This window comes from Gavialis gangeticus, unplaced genomic scaffold (genome assembly GCF_001723915.1).
Source record: "Gavialis gangeticus isolate Ggan-Ray unplaced genomic scaffold, GavGan_comp1, whole genome shotgun sequence".
Classification (NCBI taxonomy): Eukaryota; Metazoa; Chordata; order Crocodylia; family Gavialidae; genus Gavialis; species Gavialis gangeticus.
In genome coordinates, this window is record NW_017729022.1 from 109376845 (window position 1) to 109396265 (window position 19421).

General features: G+C 40.0%; 1 protein-coding gene across 2 annotated transcripts; it reads right to left on the bottom strand.

Moving 5' to 3' along the window:
* Nucleotides 1–742: 742 nt before the first annotated feature.
* MANSC1 (MANSC domain containing 1) lies at nt 743–16617 on the bottom strand. Of its 2 annotated transcripts, none has more exons than XM_019515964.1 (4): nt 16536–16617; nt 13150–13479; nt 11573–11713; nt 743–4974 (listed from the first exon to the last, which is right to left on the bottom strand). In XM_019515964.1, exons 2-4 carry the CDS (start codon nt 13370–13372, stop codon nt 4076–4078), a joined length of 1263 nt encoding a protein of 420 aa, XP_019371509.1. In that variant the 5' UTR covers nt 13373–13479; nt 16536–16617; the 3' UTR covers nt 743–4075. The 2 variants fall into 2 exon arrangements, with proteins under 2 accessions (XP_019371509.1, XP_019371510.1); XM_019515965.1 differs by lacking the exon at nt 16536–16617 and adding an exon at nt 16318–16357.
* Nucleotides 16618–19421: the final 2804 nt, after the last annotated feature.

A 19421-nucleotide genomic window follows, 5' to 3' on the forward strand; every position in this document is an offset into this window, starting at 1 on the left:
GGTCCGTCCCGGCTGACTGCTCCTCCCAGCAGATGTCTGGGTAATTAAAATTGCCCATGACAACTACGTCCCTTGCTTTTAGTGCCTCTGCAAGCTAAAATCATCTTCTAATCATCTTCCCCTATCATTCCATATTTACTTGCTGGGTAATGAGATCCTTTTAGCTCAGATAGGTTCCTGAAGTCACTGCTTCATGCTTAGTACATGATCTTTCAGGGACTGTGAACACTTGAATTTTTAATTTGGGAAAATATATAAAATTAAATTTGCAGCAGTTTGAGGTGTGGAGTTGTGTCTTCTCCCTCTTCCTACATGGATCAAAAGTTCTGGAGGACAGCTTTTTTTTTTTTTTTTTTACTACTTTTTGCATGGTACCACACATCATCTGTGTGTCAGTCATGTTTGCTTGGCACGCATGAAATAATATAATGAAGTACTCTAGGCAGCTATGGCAATTACTGCCCTCAGGTGATTAATGTCAATCAATTTTTGGTCTTATGCCAAAACATAATTTGAGTTATGCTAAGAGTCCCAAAATGCACAGTTTATCACATCGTAGTGGTTCATTCAAAATATTATTCTAATTTTTATTTTCCTATATTAAAAAAGCCTAATGTAAAACAAAGCAGCCTATTTTCTCACCACTCTATTGCAAACTGATCTGTTTATTCCCTTGCTTTTCAACTAATTTGCTGTTGCTAGTCAATATCACTAAAAAGTTGGGTGCACTTCTGCTGTTTTAGAGCATGCAGCATAAAAAGAAAAGTGGGCCCCAAAATATTAGATAAATAATGCTGAAAGGCACAACATAAAACATAATGGAATTTTATGGCTGCTGTCTTGCCTATTTACTCTCTTATTACAAATTACACACAAGCACACAAATGAGGTTTAAGCCCATAAAATTAATATTATAAGCAATAGGAACCTAAAAACTGTTTAAACCAATTCTCGTTCATCCTCTAGGCACTAACTGAAAATGCTAGCACAATACTTAAGTTTGTATTTGACAAGGTAATATTTAGCAAAGGATTTGTTTACTGGCTAGTCTGCTGCCAAATAGCTCCAATCTTAAACTGATTAGCAATTGCTTTGTATATTCAATATTTGAATGTGTGTGCATACATTTACACACCAGGAAACTTCCTTTGGTGAAAAGCTTTTTTGCCAAGATTCATCTCAGTAAGGTTAGACAGAGACTGGAAAGTAAAAAAAAAAATCCAACCATTTGAAGCACTTATAAATGGGTGTCTTTAGCTCATTGATTGTGTTTCATAAGCTGCTGTTGCCCTCTAGTGTTCAAGTGTAGCTTCAAAATTCACCAATAGAAGTAGAATAATCCATCAAGTTTCCTAATAGCAATTTTCTATTTAGAACATGATAAAGAGAATGAAAGAGGAGATACTTTCTGCAGTAGGTGCATATAAAATATCTTCAGTCCAGCAACTAAGAGTTTTTAAAATAATTTGTTCCTCTCAGAGCAGAAGTTAAATTTCAACCCCTTTACACATAGCTGATCTGGTCACTGGATGTGTACAACTTACTGCCATACTTCTATTGTTAGCATGCCAGCAGTCTGTTTGCTGTCTGGCTTAGGTTTTAGTGTTCTGACTTCATACTTACCTAAATTAACTAAACACTGCCCTGGAGGATGCAGGATACTAAAGCAATTAACACAATCCTTCCCCCAAGAGTCTCATTACTACAGTAACTCACATGAAGTTTTTAGGACTATTATTAATTTAAATATATATTAAGCAGCTCAACTGGCACAGATTATACTGAAGACTTTGCACAAATGTGAACTTTTGCAACAGACACAATCAACTTCAAGTTCAGTCAGTTAAGAAACAAGAAGTCATTTAGTTTCCAATATATTCCTGTTTATTTGTAATTCTACAAACCCATTACCTGAAAAAGTTATTCCCATGTTCCTTGCTAAAACCCATATAAACAGAGGAAACAAATAAATTGACTGTAGAGAAAGGAACAGCCAAATGCACAGTCTATTCCCAATTTATTAGTTATTTCCTGCCATTCTCTTTCATTTCTAGCAATTCAAGGTCTTAAGTAATATTATTATAATCAAAACACTTTAAGGCATAAAACTGGGGAGGAGTTGGTCATTAATGCAATAAAGTTCACTTTGAGAAGCATTTCAACAACTTTGTTTTGCCTACGGTACACAATGGAATTGCCTTTACCTTTGAACAATAAAATTTCTTGCATACAGCTGTTATTAGAATTAAGAATGGGGCCTTTAAGATATTTATCCTGAGACTATTTTTGTACCCTTCTGGCTAGGAACATAAATAACATTTAAACAAATTATCCATTTAACCTCTTCTGATTGTATCAGTTAAACTGTTAACTGATAACAGCTGCTGCTGGGAGCCACTCCCAGAGCCCCTGAGGAGGAGGAGGAGGTGCACAGCTCAGGTGAAGCCCTTTGCTGGGAAGGAGGGAACACCTGCAAGCACCCAATTGCTTATTTGTCATTAGGCTGCCTACTGTTTTCTCCTTTAACCTCATAGGCTATGGGTACTATAACCTCACACCCTACCCCCTCCCTGCCCTGCCACCTTCTTGTTCCTGCTAGGGCATCACATGGCTTCCCTTCCCCCCTTCCCAGCAGGACTGTGTCAAGGCCCACGCAAAACAATAACCTGTAAAATAACTCCTTACCACTGGGCTTATCAGTTAAGTGATCAATTATTTAATGTTTCACATCTCTACTTGTGGCTTAATCTATATTCCCTCCTTCCCCCCACCAAAAAAAATAACCAACACAAATACCCAACCACAAAACATCTTGTGGATAAGTCACATCCTATTTAAAAGAAAAAAAAATATTTCTCCTTGAGTGCTTGTCTCTCTGCTGAGATGTTTGTTATTATGTGTCTGTCAAGTCACTACTTAAGAATCTGGGTGTTCAGTCAGCAACAGAGTTTCTAGACTTAATGATTGTTCAGTGGTTCATAATGAATTGTAATGTTTTCCAATCTTCCTCTTGGGCCATAACAAAAATCAAGACACATGTTCATTCATCTATTGATTGCAGGATGCACCTCTGAGCTCAGTGAATGTTATGTAGTCACAGTTTTCCTTTAAACTTTCTTATTTACCTGGAAGTCTTAAGCAACCTCCCATTCTCTACTCTGGTGGTGGCAACCCCATTGTCTTGCAATCAGAACCCTGTGCATGCTCTTTTCCTGTGTTGAGTCATAGCAATTTAGGAATGAGATGGATTTGGGGAAAAAATTCCTTTTCATGAATATGCCAAGTCAATAGGTAGCACTTTTGTTAGGAAGACACTTTGCTACGGGTTTAGTAGGACAAAGGCCGTCTCTGTGACACGTACAAAAGTCACTAGAGAGCAGAGACTAACATCCCCAGAGGAAAGGCAGAAACAAGATTGTAGCTTACAAACTTGGCACATGGCTTACAACAATTGTGGCAATAGCCGGCTGTACGCATGTTGAGGAATTGAAGACACGTATCATTACATGGTTTAACTTTCTTTTCCTTGACTTTATGGCAGGTATTATATATATGGTAAACTTTACTCTTTCACTGTGGTGTTTTGAACAGGAATTAATTTGAACTTAGAGATCCTTTTTAAGGCAAGAGGTAGCATAGTAAACAGTATTCAATTACAGTAGTATTTGCACCCAGATAGCTTTGTAGCAAACTATATTCAATACACTGTGCTGCCTCTGTGGTCAGAATAAGCTTTTTTTGTTTACTACCTAACCTGGTTGCATGGAACATTATATTAATCTCCTGAAATGTCCTCTCTCTGAAATGCGAGGTCTTCTCTGCCTAACTTAGATTTTATTAATTGATAAAATAAAATAAAACAAAAATAAACATTTCACTATAGTACAATTAAAAGGTTTTTTTTCCGAGAGACGAAAAAACCCCGCAAAACCTCAAAACAGGAATTCCATGCCCCTCTTACAGCAAAAAGAGAACATCTTCTCCAGAACCACAACACTAGGTGTCAAAAACTCATTATCTTCAGCTGCTACAGAAGGCTACGCTTTCTACTGATTTATTTCACTCTTCTAAGCAATCACACATCAGCATACATTCCATTGATCAAGTAGTCTAACCTGGTATAGTGCCTTCTCCAAAAAGATTCAGACATTCTTCTGCCTATTAGTGTAACAGCTAATAACAAGAACATCAACCCAAAAAATAAAGCTGTGATGAGGCTACTCTTTTCACCAAAATGAGAGACAGCACTGCTTTGAGAAACATCATCTGACAAATAGCCTTCTAAAGCAAGTTCCCCCTTAGTTTGGTGTGTGTTTTGCAAAGAATCTGTGGATTTCTTACTGGGTAAAGTAACACCTGAAAAAGAAAAGAGACTGAAGACGTTAATGGCAGCAACAGAGGCAGTCTTTGGCTCCATTTTGGTAGTAGATGTCCCTAGCTGTGCAGACACTATCGTAGTTTGAGGATTTTTGATCATGTGGTCAATTTTACCAAAAGCAGTAGCTGTAGCACTGGTAAAGGTGGTACTAGGTTGGGAACAGGTAGTGGCAGTGGTACTAGTGGTGGTAGGTTCAGTAGGGGCAGTAGTACTGGTAGTGGTGGTAGTGCTGGGTGCAGCATGGGTAGTGGTACTGGGCATGCTAAGTTCAGCATGGGCAGTAGTAGCATTGGTAGAAGACAACACGTCAGTCATTTTTTCACTTAGAAAAGAATCTGAGTTCTTAGGAACTTTCTTCCCCTGGCCTTGAGGAAACTGTGAGTGCAATTCAGTATTATCTAAATGTTCTACTTCATGGTCCATGGATTCAGACATCCGGGAAGTGATATATTGCTGCAGAGAGACAGTTGAATTCAGGAGTATTGCCTGAATTTGAGGAGCATTTTGTGTCTTCATAAGCTTTTCTCCATTTGGGTCATCACGTGCAAAGTGCAAGTTCTTATTTGTGAAAGGATTTTTTTTCAGAATCTGTGAATCTAAAAACAGAAAGAAAAATAGATATTAATTTTTCAATCCACTTTTGCAATCAGTTGCTTCCTTCCCAGTAAAGTATCCAATAAAGTATCCTGTAAAAACAGACCTGCCCTAAAAACACAGGAAGGAATCTTCCCACAGCATCAAGATTTTGCATCTGCCTGAGACAGCGATGGGGAAAATACAGCCTGCAGGGGCTACCCATGCAACCCTTGATAGCTTGCCAAAACTCGGTAAGCAGCCCTCCCTCCAAAATAATTGCCTGCCCCTGGCCTAGGATCACTTTTTCAGAATGTTCAGCAAGTACGTTCACTTACAATTGTCACATCACAAATCAATATGCCCTTAAGAAACCTAAAGGCATTGGGCCCCATTCTTAATGCCTTCCTATCTTGAGTAAGCATTCAATTATGTGCATTCATCGCTCTTTGTTACAGGAGTGTTTTGCCTATTTCATGTGAATGTTTAAATTACTATTCATAGGTTAAAAGACAGTGCAAGGCCAATCACCTTTAAGTCATTCTTAGCCGTTGCCAATTAAGGAGCAGAAATTACCAAGTCATAGTTGCGTTTACTCGTGCATTGAAGGTAATGATCACAGCATCTGAGCACCACAAAATTTTTTTTTTAATGTAATTTTCCTTCATGTAGAAGAGTACTACAGACAGGGACTGGGAACACAAAGGGGCTATCTGCCCAAAGTCTTAGAGAAAGCCTGTGGTGAGGCAGGGTTTAAACCAAGTCACCAAAATTCCAGATTAGTTCTTCAACGTGGGGGTTGGCAACCTTAACTTGTGGGATCCAGCCCTCAGAGCTATTTTACTTGGCCTGCAGAGCCAAATGGCTTCTGTGGCATTTCAGCAGCAGGGGGCCACATGGCTTCACCGACATGGCAGCTGAGCAATGGGGAGAAGCAATGATGGCAGCACTGCAGGGGAGGGGGCATGGGGAGTGGTGACTGTGGTGGCAGCAGCATATGTCAGGTTGGAGGCAGCTTGTGCTTGGAACAAAGTTCTGTTAAAGCAGACCCTCCTGCTCCTATGATTAGGGCAGGGATTGGCAATGTTTTAGAAAACCCTTTCACTTGCACTGCTTGAACTCTACCCCACTCAGATTCTTTGTGTACTTGGTATACTGTCTTAGCTTTTACCATGCATGTGAACTTGACTTAGAGGCACCTTTGAGGCTTCCGTTTACACACAGGGTGGAGAATTTAGTCCTTGTTCTCTACGAAAGGAAGCAGGAATTCTGCTTTTTTAAAAAACAAACTAAATCCCATTTCCCCCCCATGCTATCCAATTTACATCTCTCATGGAATTACCTGCCTAAATCAGTCTAGGCTTGCTATTTCAATAGCTTGTTTATATGGAACAAATTCAAAAGCATTGGTATGTTCGATTGGTGCTACAAGAAATCAAGGACTTCAATATCCTGCAAGACCATGTTGTACTAATGCATGGAATTAGTGGCAACACTGGTGAAAGACTTTTAGTCTTCCGTGACATGGTAAAACACAAAACCTAGGTGCAGTCTGCTGTGATGGTGCTCGTCAGTGAGTCTATCAGATACAGTGTCATGGATCCTCAGACCAACCATGTACCAATGAGCAGACTAGGAGGATGTTCCTATCTCCCAGCCAGCAGGAGAGCATCACAGAAACACAAATCAATGTAAAGCCTCCTAATAACTTGTAACCAAGAGACAAAATATTTTCTTCAGCAGATAGGAAGAACTGAAAGAACAGATAACAAGTGTGACATACAGGGATTACTAGTCTGGCAACCAGTATTGTTTATATTAGTTTACTACATCCCTCTCCAGTATGTCTAACCAAAACCTACTTAACAAATGGTTATGTAAGTCTGCGGCTCTCTCAAGTGACAAAAGGTACCAGTGGGAAACATTATAAGGGGAAGTGGAACAGGTTCTTAGAAGCAAGCAGTGAGGTTCACCATTAAAAAAATACATTTGCCCTTCAAGTTCAACTGAATAAGGATTTAAAGCAGCAGAATGCATAGCCACAATATTGGAATTACTGACTAAAATTTGGTAGCAAGAGACAGACAGACATGCTGCATGACAAAAAGTGACATTCACTTCCCTGCCAACTATTTCATTATGTTAAGATATTATATAGACCCGACAGGGAAAAAACCCTAACAATCAGCTGAGTAATAGTTCTTGGACAGATTAAATGACTGGTAGAGTTTGTGTATTCTCATCAGCCAACAGGGATCTGGATTTATAGAGGGTGTGGTGCCTCGCCCTTACCTCACTTCTAGGTTAAACAGGATAAGAATATACTTGAGCTCCCAAGCAAATACCACCCATACACATATAAAAGCCCATAAACCAAAATCTATACACATGCCCAAGACTCTTATAACCTAGAATTAATGGTGAAATATTCTAGCACATCAACCAAAAAACCTCTCAACAAAAATTGTTTTCTGAAAGAGAGCTACAGCAGCAATGAAAATGCCACAGAGTGCATTTGACAAAAGCCATTAAAATGTGGAAATGTGTGGAGAATGTCACCCAGATAACCTTAATTAACCTCAACACAGATAAAGAGACAAACAAATTGATCCCCAGAGTTACTAGTGATCATAAGTGACCCCAAATTTAACAAAAAATAAGATTAAAAAAACTATGCATGAAGTTCACATTTCTCCCTCCACCCCCTTCACCCCTCCCCCACGATGATTTTGATTCACAGCATCTCTGCACTTGTCAGCAAAACTAACAAACTCAGAACTAGGCAGTCGCCTGACTCATTCACCAACCACCTAGCTCAGGATACAAACTCAAGCTGGTGTACCACTCCCTTATCATCAAACGGAGGTCTTTTCCTGTCTGTTCTCTTGAAGACGGATACCAACTGAGCACATGGAGAATTTAGAACCAGTTTAGATTCCTTTTGTCTACCTTAAAAATTGATACACATACAGACACATTTAAAGTTTTATTTTAAAGGCTCTGCTATTCATAAATCAACAGCTACTTCTATAGCCCCATGGTCTATGTGGGTCATAAGGAAATAAATATTTGAAATAAAGTAGATGTTTCTGTTCCTTGTAACTGCTATTTTCCAAGCTGGAAAGGGCATGTTGAGCAGCAAAGAGCAAAAACAATTGTGTCCTAAAACAAACTGAAAAGGCCTCATTTAAACAAGAATCAGAATGAGAGAGGTCTTTGTCCTTGCAGATAGATATGAATCTACCTGATTCTTCCATACCAACTTGTTACAACAGGCATTTTCTTCCAGACTGTGCAACACAACGCACTCCCAGAGCAAATTATTACATATCTGTAAATTATATTTGGTTTACAGAAAGTGATTTCTATGCATACTATTCATAATTTCTCATAATTATTAATACCAGTGATGTATTTTACTAGCATGATTATTACTACATAAAAATCTTGTCAACTGAGATTAATATTTTAAGGATAACAAGTGACATACCAAGTAATTAAGAAGCAACATCCCATTTCTCTGATTTTCAGTGTGTTGCCTAACAAACAAGGAATTGACCATTAGACAGCAAACGTGGTCATCTAAGCCACCACTCCTTTCTCACTGCTGGACAAAAGGCTGAGGAGCAAAATGCCTCTGGCTAAGACCAGGCTTTTAGACAAGCCAACAGACTAGTGTAAGATGTTGCATTTGAGTAAATCTGGCTGTGCAGTTTACAGGCTATCAGGGCACTGCCAATTCACTACTTTCAAACAACAGCCAGAAAAACTGAGGAGCATTTATGCAGGACTTATGTTGTGAAGGGAGCAGAAGACAGCAGGGAAGAACACAGAAGGGTTTCTTATCATCCTACATGAATATTTCCACCTTCTTCAATGAAGGCAACATGGAAGAAGCATGTCAGCAGATAGGACTTGGGAAACCTATTTCTGCAGCCAGTTCTGCCAGTAGCCAATTGGTTAACCTTGGGCAAGTCGTTAAACCTCTCTTCATCTCACTGTTCCTCTTTTTGAGAATGAGGATAGTGATAAAACATTTTGAAGGAGGTCTGCAAGTTCTGCTGGCACAAGACACTACATAAACAGCTAAATATCCATACACTTTGCACTGTTAAAAATGCCTAAGAGGAAGCACATGGTTTATGCATGCCTAATAGGAAGCCGAGTCTAGGTTATCAGGTCTCTACATTTTTAGGAGATAAAAATGTTTTGATAATTTCTTTTGTAGATACAAAGATTTTCAGAGCAAGGACTTGGTCTTACATGATTGTGAAATGCCAAGTATGCTTGTGGCATTACAGTAGATAATGCTGGTCCTGAGGAAAAGTGGTATGTGCTTTATTGTTCTCTTTCTTTAAAATTAAAACAAAAACAGTATTTAAGAGTAGACCTGCAAAATCCTCTCAAATGGCGTGATAAACTCTCCCCCCATCACCAGTTTCTGTTGTTCAAAGAAATGACTCATGGGATTCTACAAGTATTTTTAGTAGGAATCCAGCAGTATTGTGGCTGGCTGAACTTGTGCAGTTTTGTACAAGAAGGCTGCATCCCCATAAGTGGGAATGTGTGCTTTGTGGCAACTCAAAGGCTTTTGAGGCACTGCAAGATGCACAGAGAGCACATGAATTGGTTCACCACGCTGCATATTTGCAGCTCAGTGACAAAATTAGATACTGGGAAATCCAACTATTTAAAAAAAAAAAAAATCACACAGTAAAAAAACGCTGCTGTGTGTGCTGTGCAAAACTGGAGCCTGGCCAGCCAGAACCATACTCCGGCTGTCAGCCAGGCTCTGCGTGCCCAGATCGCCATCACTACAGCCTCAGGAGGCTGCCAGGAACCTAGGTAAGGCTACTAGGGCCAGCCCAGGTGCTGGCCCCAGCCTCCCCTACTTGGGGCAATTGGTTGCATACCACAGTGCACGTACAGGGACATTCTACATATCTGTGCCACTACTAGTTGTACCTGGGAAATGCACATGCGTGCTTGTGAGGACATGCCTGAAGTGTTTGAAAAGCAACCACTTTTTTGAGCTAGATCTAGGAGACATTTTGTTTCCAGAGGCACTGGAAACAAAAGGTTCTGTGGTTCAGTATGATTTGTCTAGCTTTGCAACAAGTTGGCCCCAATATTTTAATCTTTTTAACTAATGAAGAGTCTTTTTAGCTCTCCTATAGAGATTCCTATTTGAAAAAGGCAACTGACTTGAACAGTTTGTCAGAGACCAGGTGGCTTGGCCTTTTGACAAACTTTTCAGAGACAGTTATCAGCAGTGACAGGAAAACATAAGGAAAACAAGCTAACATGCAAATTTCTACCATTTAGTACACAGAGAAGTCAGTAACTGCACAATCTAAAATGGATGCCACATGCAAACAAAAGTAACTCAGTAGTTGCATCTTTGGCAGGACCAAAGCTTGAGCAAAGAAACACACTGCTTTTTCTCTTTGTAGCTTCCACATACTCCTGGGTGGGGGGAGGCAAAAGAGTTGAGAAATCAGTACTTTGACAATTGTTGACTTTTACAGTGGCAAATGAAGCCTTAGATCCCCACCCTTCCCACATGGTATCTTATTCCTATCCCATTCCCTATATTACACTGTTGTTGATAGAGTCAAGGTGGGCAATTTTCCTAGACAACAACAAAATTCCCTCTCTGAAGACATTCACTCCAAGATACTGAAAAAGGTACTCTCTGCAAGATTAACCACGTTGAATATATAAACTTCTACAAGAAGGCAGTCTCACTTCCAATTTGTTTTTTGAAGGGTCAGTTCTGGTACAAATTTATTTTGGCCAGTTTGCTATATCTGAATAGCCAGTCTTAGTACAACCAATATTTAAGCACCAGGGTGCACAGCATATTATAGACAATAAGAGATTCCCATTGTTTCTAGTGTGTAGTGTGGCCTCAAGGAAGTCACTTTATACCTTTTCTTCAGTTTTCCAACCTGAAAAATAAGAAAACTCCTACTGCTTACTTACTGTCATTATGAGTTTTAACTAATATTTATCCAGTGCTTTCTTCATGTATGGCACTCATCACTATGGTATGAGCCCTTTGAACATACAAGAGCTACAAGAGGATTCAACTTCTACTGCACTGAGCAGTATTCTATATACACAAAGGAAATTTCCTACAAATAGGGAGAACATCAAGCTGCAAGGAGCATTCTTCTTAGTTTATTATTTAGGAATACATCCCTGGCCTAAAGAGCTTATAGTCTAAATAAAAAGTGTATACATGGAAGATGGAATGCAGAATATAATTAAAAAAATGCATTTGTATTTATTAGTTCTCCGATTGTCATGTTGCAAGTTTTTTTTTAAATCTCTCTCATTTGCTTAAAAGAAAAAGTTTTAAATCTACTAAAGAAGGGTAACTGCACTGCACCATAGGAGTTATATCCAGTTGGTCCATGAAAAAGTCTGGCTGCTTTATAGCCCCATTCTTCACATCCTATGAGTAGTATTCCCAAATTAAAATTTTTGGTTTTCATATGAATTTTTTCAGTTATTGATTTTTCACAACCTAGTTCCTTGATCAGTTATCACACACACCTGTATGTACAAAATATGTAAAGTACAGATCGGTGATGAGCTGCTTTTACAGTTATTTACCTCTAATTATCCTGTAGCTCACAAATCCTTCAGCTGGTTTCACTGGACAAGCTTCCCTACTAGGACAGTAGAAGAGGTAGCAGTTTGGATACCTGCCTATTCTTCTAGCATCAAAAATCATCAAGTTACATTTCTTGTCTCCTGTAAAACAGCATAAATTTAGTTAGCAAAAAAGAAGACTTTTTAAAATATGTCCATTTTTATGACAATAAAAGCTACTTCACTTATCTAAAATCTTTCAGGTGAGTGTGAAAGGAAAAGGAACTGATGTATCATCCATTCAGGAGAAACTTCTTTACTGTTAGGATAGTGATGTAATGGAACACACTGCCCAGGGAAGTTGAAAACCTCCTGTGAAAGAGATTCCACAAGAGGAGGCTGGATAAGCGTTTGATAGGCATAGTTTAGGAATACCATTTCTGCATTCACGTCGCAGACTGGACCAGACAACCCTTTAGGTTCCTCACAATCCTACAATTCTATGAAAAAAAAATTACAGGCACCTACTCTGTCCTGTCCAAGTGAGTTAGGAAAAATAATGCAATGAGCCCAATCCATTACCTATTCCTAATGCAACTGCTGAAATTCAAACCAAAATGCTATTTGCAGATTAGACTTTAGGGCAGCATTTTTCATATTAGGCTTTGCCTCTCACATCTGATAAATTTCAAAGGCTTGTAACTTTTGATCAACTAGAGAAAGAAAAACTTCTCCATCTCCACCTTTCCCCTCATTACCTAAAGAACCTTTTGGTTTACTCCTGTTTTCTGATTCATCTTGAAAACTACCACTGCCATCTGCTGCTGCTGTTTCATTTGGGCTGCTTACAGACATTAAAAAAAAAACCCAACAAAAAACAGAGCTTTACTTTACACTGCTTGTGCGCCAAGCCCAACACATGCCCAGAAGAGGCATTGCATTTGTTGGACCCAGCTTGCCCAACATTTTTTTAGTTCATGTGCCTTAGTGGGGCTTTTTTGGCACTTTTATCTACTAGCTAATTGAATCAGCTTTAGATAAAAGCACCAAAAAGCCCTGCTGAAGCACTCGATCTATACAGATGATATGGAGTCAGGTTGAACTAGTGTGCTGCTTTTTCTGGTAAAGTGCGAGTTTATTTTTGCCGGTTTTTTTAAGTGTCTGTAAGCAACCTTGTTTCTAAACTATTGATGGAAAGCAACATCCATAAATGAAGGTAGGCATTCTAATTTTTGGTCACTCTAAACAGAGCATAAGTCTGCCACTTGATTTTTATTTAGCCTACTGAACAAACAAGTTTATGACTTCTCTATCTGGGAGGTGAAGCATCAGTGTTTAAAACCACTGAATGTGCTTAAAGTATGCACAATAAGTATGTACATCCATAAACACAGACTTAAGTACATTAAGTTCTAATTTAACGGATGAATAAGTTAAGGAAAACGTACGCAACAATCACAAGTTGCAACAGTCTTGGTATGAAAAGCAGGGTAAATTTACACTTTCCCTCCTTGAGAGCTGACTCTAGCTCATCCTATCCCTGCCTGTCATCTTAAGCACTGATAGACAAGAAGAACAATCAAGGGAGAACAGCTCACCTGATATGTTTTTTCCTATGCAGCAAGCATTAATACAAGCTGCTGGTGTTAAAGTATATACTGGCTCTATCCCCTTGATGCCTTTTTTGAGAGATGCCGTCACATCAACTATGACATTTTCCATCTTCTCCAACGAGCAATTTTGACACAGGGATGGCTCAGGTATCATAGCACACAGCATTATTAATGTGCAGAGATGACACAAATTTAAACTGAAAAACATTTTCACTTGAGTTGGATTTATTCTTCTTTTGCCAGAAACAGTAAACTTCTTGTTGTTTAACTTCAAAATAATCTCATTTTATGAAGACTGCGTAACTGTCACCATCTCTAGAAGAATAGTAAAGATATTTAGTACTGCATACTGTTTTAAAGGAATTAGGCTTCCATTAATCAAAATTAAGTTTTAAACACAGTTCAAGATCTTGTCAGGACAAGGAGCAAATGTTAGGGCTTTTTTTTAATGTTTAATTTGAAAAGGTAATAGAACAAATATTACATATTAGATGCAAAGTGATTTACTTCTCAACAACCGTCATGCAAGATGCTTTAGAATTGTCCTATTTAAAAAAAAAGTTACATTTCTCAAATTAAGGAGTCGTGGATAGAGCATATGAAAATATAGCTGTGTTTATGAGGCACTTACATGGCTGTCTCCATGATAGACTCTGAATGTCTTATAAAAGGTATCATTTTGAAATCAAGAGTTCTAGTTTTTTGTATGCTTTATAATCCAGAATGCATTTACCTTTACAACACCTCTGCCTCATAAAGCAGGGAAATAGTATCCCCTTTTTTTCCTAAGGCGAAGTTAAGGCACAAAGACACTAAGGCCAGGTACAGACGTATTACACTTTTACTGGTAATTGGAAACCAGTCTATACCCATAACAGAACAGAAGTTCAGTGCACACAGACTGGTTTTAAAATGATGGAGCCTGATCTGAGATTTGCCTTCCCCCTGGCTAAATGTGAATGTGTGTTTGTTCACTCTGATAAACTACTTAAACTGATTTATAGGAAACAGGATAACTTTTATTGATTCCTCCTTGAGCTTTTTGAATGTCTGTACCTAGCCTAAAGTACTAATTCAATGTCACACAGGGATCACAGCTGGGATCCAATATTGGAATGTCCTTCCTTACTCTTGCTTAAAGATGCCCAGAACCCCAGAAAAATGTCAAAGGGAATCTGCACTGGAAATAAGTGATTGAGGGATTACTAGTGGGACCCAGAGCTGCTCTTGACCTCACTCTTTAGCCTAGCTCTGGTAGGTCAGCGATTCTCAGTCTTTTCAGAGGCACCTCTCTCAAGGCACCCCATCCATAACTTCTCTGAATTTAGCAGCAGCCCATTTTTTAATTCTAAAAAGCCAATTGAGTGATTTTTCTGTTGCAAAAAAAGACAAAAAGACCACAACAGGTCAGAATGTGTTTGACACTCGGGATTCCTAGCTGAATAAAAAGCATCCTGGGTTTACCTAGCACATCCTGTATAGGTGCTTGTGCACCTAACCATGCTAATATTACATAGTTTCCCTAAAAGGATCCATGGCACCTCAGCAAAGAATCACTCTGGTAGGTCAACAGGAAGTAAAATCTACTATGCAACCCGCTTTGTGAAGCGAGTTAGTCTTTTCCCCACATCATAGAACAGGTGGGCAGCCACAAAAACCCCAAAGATACCATCAAAACTTACCAGAGGGAACAAAAAAAAAAAAACCTCACTAAGAGGGTGGTGAAGCATTGGAACAGGTTACCAAGAGGTGGTGGAATTTCTATCCTTGGAGATTGTTAGGGCCTGGCTTGACAAAGCTTTGGCTGGGACGATCTAAGTGGGGATGGTCCTGCTTTGAGCAGGGGGCTGGACTAGATGCGACCTCCTGAGGTCCCTTCCAACCCTCATTTTCTATGATTCTAAGGCTAAGCTCTAACGAGTCCGCCAGCCAGGCAGACATGTGCAGTAACCTTATCTCTGCTGCCTCCTCCTAGGGGGCTCAAGAGCCACAGATGTCAAGGCATTTAATCTGTGCCTGTCTCAAGCACCACCTTAAAAGGTAGCAATGATTTGGCAAGCCTGCCTGGAACAGGGAATCCACTGAGGCCACTAGGACCACCTCTCTGTTCTCCTCCCCAGGCACCAGAAGAGGCGCAAGACGTGGGCTTCATGGTTCCAGCGTGAGGCTTCTAGCCACGTTCAGTCCGAGGAGACAGCGGGAGCATCTACACGTTCATTAATGCACAGCAGTTACTGGTATCCAGGTTGTAGCTCTGTTGATCTAGATGCAAAAGGAATCAAAACTCGTGGAAGAAGTGATATCTTTTATTAGACCGACCAGAAAAAAATATTTTATTTATTTTAAAGCTTTCAGGCATGCTCATCCTTCATCACTTCCCCTATGCCTGATGAAGGGTGTGTGCACCCAAAATAGAGTGGCCATCATAGAGGACAGTCTGGTTGTCCTCTATTGATATGAAACTGGAAGCCTACTGTATGTCCTCTATTCTTGTTTTGAAGAGAAAAGCAGAGCACATAAAGGCGTTGGGTTTTGTATCAATAGAGGACAGAATAGCAGAAAACTGGAATGTCCTCTATCACAGCCACCTTAGCCTGAAAGCTTGTGAATAAATAAAAGAATTCGTTTGCAAATATCTAGTTGGTCTCATAAAAGGTATCGCCTCTTCCAGTACCTACTGCACATTTAGTTCAGTACTTGCTTAACAAAGTACTAACTGTGCAGTAGCTAGTTACTGTGCAGTAGTGCGGGCGCGTGCTTTTTTTAGTGACACTTACTGCACAGTACCCTAGTATGTACTACTGTGCTGGGCAGTACAATATTAGTCCAATTTTTGCCCACTAATGTGCAGTGTTATTAGGCTACTGGGCATTAAGCATCTTGTGTAGATGCACCCGAGGGGAAAAAAACTCCAGAAGGAGCAGAGGGAAGAGGAGGGCGCCTCACATGCAGGTCCCCTCAGGAGGCCAGGGCTGGCGGGGAGCAAGCCTCCTCGGGGAGGGGAAGGGAGAGGAGGGGAGAGCCGAGGAGCCCTCGGCCTCAGGCAGGGAACGGGCAAGGGGAACAGCCGCCCGGGGGGGGGCGAGATCCGGGAGCCGGGCTGCAACCCTCCCCCTGCGGCCGCCCCCCGCTGCCTAGCGCGCGCCGACCCACCTCGCAGCCCCCAGGTCCAGGCGCGGGGAGCCTCCGCCACTGCAATGCGAGGGGCTCCGGCCCCGCCACCGCCACCGGGCTTGAGTGCGCTCCCGCAGCTGATCCCAGAGGAAAGGGAGTGCGTTAGGACTAGTCCCGCCCTCCCCAGCTCAAGAAGCATGAGTCAGCCCCAGCCAAAGCCAGGCGAGGATTTTTTTAAAAACGCATTTCAGACTCACCTGACGCCTTTCATTTCCTTCCCAACCCGAGCTGAGGTTGTTCCGGGAAAGCCCCGCGCCTGGCCGAGTCCCGAGCCGGGTGCGCGGCCCCGCGGACTCCCCGGGAAACCCCTGCGCCGAGGACTGGCTGCAGGGCAGGGCCCTCGCCGCCTCGCGAGGTGGGTCCGCAGCTGTTTGCCTCAGGGACAGACAGCCGACGCCCCGGTGCAGCCTTCTCCTCGGCAGCTGAGAAGGGCTCAGTGAAATGCAGCCACATCCACTTGTTGCGGAGTTAATCCCTGGGGAGTCCGCAGTCTCGGCTCTCTGCACACATCCCCACCTCCTGCTGCAGCCTGCAGTGGTTTTCAACCTTTTCTAAACGCAAAGCATCCCTGGAGAGACTCAAGGCCTTGCGTCTAAAAGGTCCTGCAAGGTCATGGAAAGTGCCTTGAGTCTAAAAAAAGCTGAGATTCACTTATCACCAAGCAACTTTTGAGATAAAAAGACTTTTCCAACTTTTCTCTGATCCTGATCTGCACAAAATGTACTGTTCCAAACAGGAGGCTTTACCAAACCTTCCATTCTCCTGCATAATGCAAGTTTTCATTTCTACCTAGGAGAACTTTTACAAAGTTTGCAATCTCCTATGCCTGATGAAGGGTGCCTGTGCCAAAAAGCTTGCAAATAAAGACTTTTTTTTTTTTTTTTTTTTTTTTTTTTTTTTTTGCAAATACCAAGTTGGTCTAATATCACATATTACCTCTGCCACCAGGTTTGATTCCTTGAGTCTAAAAAGAATGGCTGCCCTCAGCTAGATGGGTGAAGGGGCATCCTTTCCACCCTCCAGTGGAAGCTGTAAGTGTGCACATGCCTGGGGCTGAGAGGAAAGCATTAGAGGGAGCATGGCTCTAGAAACCTACTCAAAAGAGAGGTAGCCCACTCTCTTTGGAGGGGAAGACCTAGCTGGATTCCAGTTTGTGCCTGCTAATTGTTCATTATCGATTCTTTAATACTAAATGCAAAAGCATTCCCTAGAAAAGAGACTACTCTGAGAAGTGCTGCATTAATACAGCTATACTACTTCCAGTACTCAAGCTACCTGGTTTAGAGATAACTGAGCTATCCCTGCACAATATTACATGGTGCCATATAGACATACTCTGAAAACAAGTCATTTTTTCTGTGCTCCAATTTCCACATCTGCAATATTATACTACTTACTTCACCAATGTCTGAAGTACAGTTTAAGAGTCTTGGATGGAGACATTGCAGCATTGGTGACTACAATATAAACTACCCCATGCTGGGCTGGTAAACTCTATAGATGAAACACTTAAATCCACTTGATATAAAGCAATAGTAAAGAAAAGGAAAGAGCTACTTCCTTTTAACACTGAACAAGGAACTTTGTTAGAATAAGGGAAACAGTAAAAAGTTGCCAAAACATGAGATTTACTTTTGATGCTCAATGTTTGATGTTTCCCTTAAAGTTACAGTTCCTGGAGTTGCATGAAAATGGAAACTCTACAGCTTTAACAAAATGAGTACCTAGTCTTTGTGGTTGTGAAAAAAATATTTAGATATGTGGCCTGAGTGTGCCTTAAAGGACCCTAAATGCCAAAAGCAAACAAAAAATAACTTTGATTTAATAATCTACTGAAAAATCATACTTACGAAGCCAATTTAATAATTGTTGAATGCTTCTGTTTGGCTGACATGCACTAGTAGCTCTGTAAAGCTAAGTTTCTGCCTAGTAGTTTCTATAACCCACCCTACATAATTTCCTGCTACATTTATAAGGCAGCAACCCACATATTCACATTCAGTTCCATTGATTATTTCCAAGCTTCTCATGGAGAAAAAGGTAGAATAAAAACTATGTAAAATAATCAATTGACTCCCTTGATATTGTCTAGGTCTCAGTAATGAAGTGTCACAAATGTATATTCTAATACTGACATGCAAAATTTGTATGTACTTCCAAAAACTACCTTAGCTCATAGCTGACGCAGGCTTAGGAGCAATGTTGTTGTCTCCCATCTAGGTGAAAAATACAAAACTAAAATAATTTGCACACCTAATATATTGGTTTAAATTAAAAATGGCTTAACCATATTTGAAGTGTTACAAAGAACCAAATGTTGATTGTTTTTTTTCCTTTTTCAGGCACAAAGGCCTCATATTATTCATACATACGCTGGTAAATAGCAGATAAAAACCTTGACTATTCAAAAAATATTTAAAAAGGAGAACAGAATAGCCTTTTGGGAGGAAAGAAGAAAGTAAGTCACAATATAAATGGATGATGTATATTTAAAATAAATTATCTATTTATTCATAGAAAATGTGTTTGCACAATCAAAATCTGTACTCTTACCAGAAATTAATGTTGGGTCTAATCTACAAGAAAATAAATATTTTGCCCAGATAAAAGTTGTGTTGTCACCTTGAAAAAACACTCTACTCTTTGAAATAAAACGTGTGAAGTTCAGTCAAGCTAATTGTATAATTTGTCGGAGGTCAACTAATGATGTTACAGAACATGACTCCACTTCTGTCAAAACATATACCCCTGCTTAACTTTATACACTGTTTGTTTGAAGTTTATTATGGTTAATGGAATTATTGAGACATGAAATATTAAACATATGTAAATCTCTACAGGATCAAAATAGTAATGGGACAGATTGAATGGTGCCAAAAAACATTTGATTGCTTTTCCAGGAAAATAATTCTATAGCTGTGAAATTGTTTGTTTTTTTTGTATTCATATTTATTAATTTAATCATAACACAATACAGATTATTATATTGCAAATACATTATGATAAAGTTCATAACCACAATAAGGTGACCCATGTCTTTTAGCAGCCTTTATGCCTCATGGAATCAGAACTTGTGGTAGAGA